The sequence below is a fragment of the Topomyia yanbarensis genome, chromosome 3 (assembly GCF_030247195.1).
Source record: "Topomyia yanbarensis strain Yona2022 chromosome 3, ASM3024719v1, whole genome shotgun sequence".
Taxonomy (NCBI): Eukaryota; Metazoa; Arthropoda; class Insecta; order Diptera; family Culicidae; genus Topomyia; species Topomyia yanbarensis.
In genome coordinates this window covers 104,654,996-104,660,995 of record NC_080672.1, presented here as the reverse complement: position 1 = coordinate 104,660,995, position 6,000 = coordinate 104,654,996, and the positions used below count along the sequence as shown (strand labels likewise).

Sequence of the window (6,000 nt, the reverse complement as noted above, 5' to 3'; positions counted from 1 at the left end):
AAATATGTTCAAGCGTATTTCTTGTCGTTACAATAAGTTCGTTATTTTCAATATAAAAAAAAACTGTGCTTCGAGTCATGTAACACTTTGTCATGTTTAGCTAAAAACGAGCCATTTTGAATGGCAACTGCATTTAGCAACCGTAATGTAGAATGATATTAGCTATTTTGTTTAGTAATGCTCACGCTCAAGCTTATCATACGGTAGTCAAACAAAGAGTAATCCGCGCAATTACTAGCTTACCTCACAAATGTAAGTAAATGTTTTACTTAATCAGAAAAATAGCATTATCAACCATACACTCACATACAAGTTCGCACTAGTTTTGAAGCCGTAAAACACTTTTCTTATCTTGGAATACTTAGTCTAACAATCCTCAAGTAGAAAAAAACGGGGTACCGCTATAGTTCACCTTTTATTCTAACCATATCGCCGTTTTGGATGCATCCCGACACCCACTTTATGACAGAAATGCTTCATCGTCGAATTCCAGCGCCCACCGTGGCAACTGAACACGGATGCCGGCCGAAGATGCCCTGGGATATCATAATGATCATTACACTTGATTCTACACATGGTTCCATCTGGGACGTATAGATCATTGGAACTTCCGGTGGATGGTTTCATTTCGCATGCAAAACGCCCATTATTCGGTGGGATCAGGTAGCTGCAGTCCGATCCAGGGGGAGTGTCGCTGTCGTACGCGTAATCATCCGATACATCTGTAATAATTCAAAGTGTCTGTTAAAATATGTACAATTTTTTCATACCCAATCCTACCGTTGTAAACACAGTACGGCTCGTCACCCTCCCATGTCTGATCCTCGCTGCACTCCACATATGCATCCTGTTTGCTGAGGAACCCATCGTTTCGACAGTGAAAGGCGCATTTTGATCCCCAAATGTGCCCCAAGTCGCATGCAACTTTCAGATCCTTACTCTTTGGATGATACCGGCCGCACTGTTTGACGATGACTTTGTAGCGTAGCTCACACGTCAGAATCGATTTCCCACTGCGTTTGTTGACGATCTTGGCTAGAAAGGAAAACGGTCCTCCACCGTTCGAGTGAGGTAGAATGAAGTTAAATTTGGCTCCGAACAGCGTTTCCAGTTCGTACAGGTCACGCGATATCGGTTGATTGCGGCAAGTTGTCAACATCGGCGGTTCTATCAGTACACCGTCCAGACCTTTGCGTGCTATCGCGGTTTTCTCTGCGGGGCACTTGATGCACAGTCCGTTGACAACGGTTGATTTAATGTTAGAATCGTGTGATCGGCGATTAGCTGACCAAGTGTCCGTGTGCCGTTGACGATGGTTGCGGTTCCTGTTAGGCAACTGGGGCTTCTGGCGGTAAACCTGCATGCAAACAGTTGTCGATACAGTGGTCACAGATAAAACAGGTTCATACTTGCCGTAGTGTCCAACTTGGCTGTGTATGCTAACGTTCTGTTCTGGTCCGGTTCGAGAAACGCTCTTCCTCCCTTCGGTAGCGTTATTGACCCACTCTGGACGTGTTCGTACATGTACTGGGTTTTGCCTGCTCCATACCTGCAAGTGAAAACATGTTAGTACATTCTTCCATTCAGCTACAACTAGGTGACAACACGTTTGAAACATTGATTAATAATCGCTGTTAGACAGCCAATAAGTGTCGACCCTCGGAATAAATCGATTAGAAGATAAAATCTGTTCCCTCTCTTAATCAGTTGCTCACTCGGTAGCTCGGCGTAGGGGGAGTTGATCGCGTGATTTACTCCAATCTGCTGCCGAGTGTTTTTGCGTGCACACATTTGAATCGACGCTCGTGCGCGTTGCTACGTACAAATAGCGGAAGGGTTGAGACTTTTGCTTACCGATCCATCGCTTTGGTGCCGCCTATTGGGGCGAGATCGTTGTTTGTTCGACCGGTGGCGCCAACGTTGCTGTAGTAACGACTACTACGACTCGTTCGGTCATGATTTATACCGTGCTGGAGATTCCTGTGTGGAAGAAATGGGCAAGACAAGAAACTGCTATGATTACCACTGTGATTAATTGTGTGTTTCTGGAGATATCTCTTATAATGATGCTAATTGTCTAGTAAATGATAGATCGATGGGCATGATTATTTTGCCGTTGGTGTACTATCTTGATCTAGTAGATGGATTGAAGCTTCAGTGCAATCTCGCAGTGCAAAGTGTTATAGATCATCGGATTGGCAAAAAGAATCTTCAATAACTAGAAAAAAAACAACGTTTGGAATAAGACTGTATAACCTTCATATTGCGTGGACGCTAAAAGTAATAATTGTTGCGATAGTTACAGTTCTTCTGCTGAACTAATAGAGAAATTAATGTCATGTATGTTTAAAAAATACTTAATCAGGCATTCAACCTAGCATATTTAGCAGCACGATCTTAAAACTTATTTCCAATCATTGTAATTTTCGCTCATGTACGAGAATGATCCTGCATTCATGATGTACATCACTAAAACCCTTTTCTCTGATTTTTTAGATTGGTTTACAAGAAAATGAATAGTTTCATATATTTGTTTATTTTAAAGGAAAAAAAAACATTTCATCACGTTCTCCGGTGAGTTAAATTAAACTAGGTTCGCCTCGAGCGACTCGAATTAGACTTAAAAACTTTGAAGAGCGGTTTCTCAAAACAATGTTATATAGTAACCTTGTTTAATTTGCAATTAATAGCCAAAAATGAGCCACTTTTAAGGCATTATACTGCCGCTCTACGCATAGTTGGCCCATGAGCTTAGGGATAAACAGAAGTGAATCGGTGCGGCGTATCTGCCCGCAAGACCTAGCAGAATTATGACAGCGCCAGATTTTCTTCCAAACGGACTACATTCATGTAACTTTAGTCAGAAGTTATAAACAGCCATTATTCAGAGGAATGGGTATGGCAATCAATATTTTTTTTATAATTAAATTTATTTAGGCCCAAATGCGGTAGCTCAACGAGGCCGATTGTTCGTTTTTTACAACAAATAAAAAAAAACAACTACACCCAAAACGCGAACCGTATGAATTACATGCGAATAAGCATGATTCTAATAAGAATTTTGCATTGTAACTGGCATAATGCATATAAAGCAACATTGCTCCCGGACAAAAATGCATTAAGGCGATTACACCACAGAAACTTACACAAACCCACAGTTGGGAATTTATTAGTGAATTTAACACATCTAAAGGACATCTCCACTCGGATACATGTGCGCTCTGAAAATACTAATACACGCTCAACGACCTGTTTCCTTTTCGCCTTTCTACTGATCACATGCTTCATATTGGAGAGAACAGTTTATAGCATCATCAAATTGGTGGGGTGTGGGTGATGATTAATTGTTGATAATATGTTGAGCTTTCGGCGTTCTCTCAACCCTAAATTTACCAGCGATATGCGAGTTCTAGCCACTAGATAAGATCATAAATTTTAATAATGATTAATGATTATTTAAGCGCACTATACGCAGGAGAAAGTTACGTATATGGGAACATTGGGCTAACAAGTTAATTCAACATTTGTCTGATAGAAGCCGTCCGTCAATCATATCTAGCATTCCTCATATCAACAGTACTTTGAGGTGATATCATATCAGTATTTCGCAGTAAAAGTATCAAAATTTAAAGTACCATAAACTATAAGGGAATAGATGACATGGTTTTGCACTTTTGAGCAGCAGTGGCAATTACTCATTTCAGTTTTTATTATTTCCCGAACATGCGAATCCAGCGCACAATAGCCCTGGTCAACGATCATCGCAAATCAATTTGAGCACAAATCATTTTCTTCCACTCTTCTCTGAAGCATAGAATGAGAGAGCGATGATTTTACTGCAAAAGCCATGCTATGGGAAAATAACAACGCGTATATCACACACTCTCGTAAACTGTTCACGCGTTTAGTGTGGTTGGAATTGCGCGTAACTTACAAACACCACAGAGGTATTCATGTATAGAATACTCCACCTTTTTGGCAGACTCAGCAAGCAAAACCAACTAATACTTTTACATGCGGGCAGATAATATGGTAGCGTGTATTCTCAATCAATTTATTTCATCATGAATCAAGTTGTGTTGGTATAATGCCGTAGCTATGCTTGGTATACAATGCGAAGAAGGCATGATTCTAATTCGGAATATGCACGAAAGGATGTAATGCCTTTTTTGCATTGGGAAATTGTTTTGGGTGTATGTTAAGTTTTTTGTCTCGTTTAGACGCAGCTTTCTGCTGCGTGTTGAGATCCTTTTTCTAGGGGGCGAAATATTGCCAGTGTTGTCCACTGCCATTTGAGGTTCGATCCGTTTGTCTTCTTTGGCGTTGTCGTTCATGTCCATGTCCTCATCCGTACTACTTTCCTGCTGCTCGCGGTCAGATGTTCCAGTTTGTGTGTTACTCTTATTGTTTGGGCCTAGGGGTGGCCCTTGGTGTAGAAAATTTGCAGCTTGCTGTTGGTGGCTGCCTATGTTTACACTTGTTCGCAGACAAATAAAACTCTTGGATGGACCACTCAAAACAAACCGCAAACAACTTTAGCGGACTGTATGTTGGAAAACCACTTACTACTGGATGTGATTAATTAGAATGGAAAGCACTGTTTTACACTTCACACTTTACTCTTTTATTTTCACTCTTCACTTGTACTTCACACTTGTTGAAATAAAACTGGTTGCTGCGATGCGCAGAACGCGTGTATTTATATTACACGCCACGCATTCTAGAAACGCGTGAAACATTCGCTCACTGACGATGATGTATTACCGCGCCTGCTGCTGTTGCTACTGTTGTATGCGAGTCAAATATCTGACAGTTTATTCTGGAATGTTCTTACCGGTTGGAGATTCTGCTCGATTATGAAGCGCTGAACAGAGGCGCGAACACTTATCGGTCGTCATTGTATGTTCGTATTTTTCGGCATTCGTTTCGTTGTTGTTGTTGCTGGTTGTTGGTGCTTGATCCGTAGATGTTGGTTTTGCAGCTGTTAGTGGTTTAGCGTAAGATGGTTCTGGGCTGATTTCAGTTGGATTGGTTAAGTTTTCCTTAACAGTTTCTCCGCAAGGTTTTCCGAGGTGCAGCTTCTTCGTGCCGAACTGGCACGTAGGAATTTGCCCTGGGTACGTGACTAGTGATGTTTGATGAATGAGAACATCGTCACTTCCTAACGCTGTGACGGTTATGTATGAGGGAATTGGCTTGGTCACACGCATTCTCACCACACGAACACCGTTAGGGATGCCCGGGAAAAAATTCCTCCAAGTCTCATGTGTAACGGAGTCTACTTCTCCGTATTTTTGCAAGCATTTTTAAATCGCGCCGTCAGGGGTACGCGTAGCCAAATCATGGACACGAACTTCTACAGCGCCGTTCTCGATGTATACGGGAATGCTATATTTAACATTGCCGCATTCGGCGGTGTGCTGCATGTTGTTTCGCGAGGCGAATGACTCAGCTTGGTTAATGTTGTTGAACGAAATCAGCACGCAATGTTTGATATGATGCATTTGTAGGGTTTTCACTTCAGCCAGATTGAGTTTCATCTGCACTTTTAATAACTGTTCCACTTCCCGAATGGCTGGTCTTACGGGGCATTTCGAAAAATCAACAGCAACACAGTTCGGCCGTATCTGGGTTGCTTTTTGCTGGGCACCGTCACTCATCACTAAATCGCACAGTAGGTATAGGCTATTATTATATGGACTGCTTGTGTGATAGGCACCGATTGATTTTTAGGTAGAATTGACTGTTTCACTTGCGCGGGACGATTTTCTGCTTCTGCTCAGGGCGAGATGTGAAGACAAACTGATGGCAATCAATATATTCGTGGTGTATCTACCCAGTGACGAGTAATGGCGAATCAAATATTAAAATAAGATGAATGATACTTTTGTCATGGGTAGCACCTATATTTTAACTAGATATTATTAAACAATAAGTATATATTACTAAAATTTACTCAAAATCGAAAAATATCTACACAAACTCGTAAAACAGCATCTA

At 41.4% G+C, this 6,000-nt stretch overlaps 1 protein-coding gene across 5 annotated transcripts in view; it reads right to left on the bottom strand.

Annotated features, from left to right (window-relative positions):
• The window catches only part of LOC131688769 (uncharacterized), a 104,936-nt gene continuing 98,936 nt past the window's right edge, over positions 1 to 6,000 (bottom strand). For all 5 annotated transcript variants that reach the window (XM_058973279.1, XM_058973281.1, XM_058973280.1 and 2 more), the window contains exons 4-7: positions 1,855 to 1,980; positions 1,414 to 1,549; positions 781 to 1,357; positions 1 to 722 (exon numbers count right to left, since the gene is read on the bottom strand). In XM_058973279.1, coding sequence (XP_058829262.1) covers positions 421 to 722; positions 781 to 1,357; positions 1,414 to 1,549; positions 1,855 to 1,980 — 1,141 coding nt within the window. In that variant the 3' untranslated portion in view covers positions 1 to 420. The remainder of the gene's footprint in view (positions 723 to 780; positions 1,358 to 1,413; positions 1,550 to 1,854; positions 1,981 to 6,000) is intronic.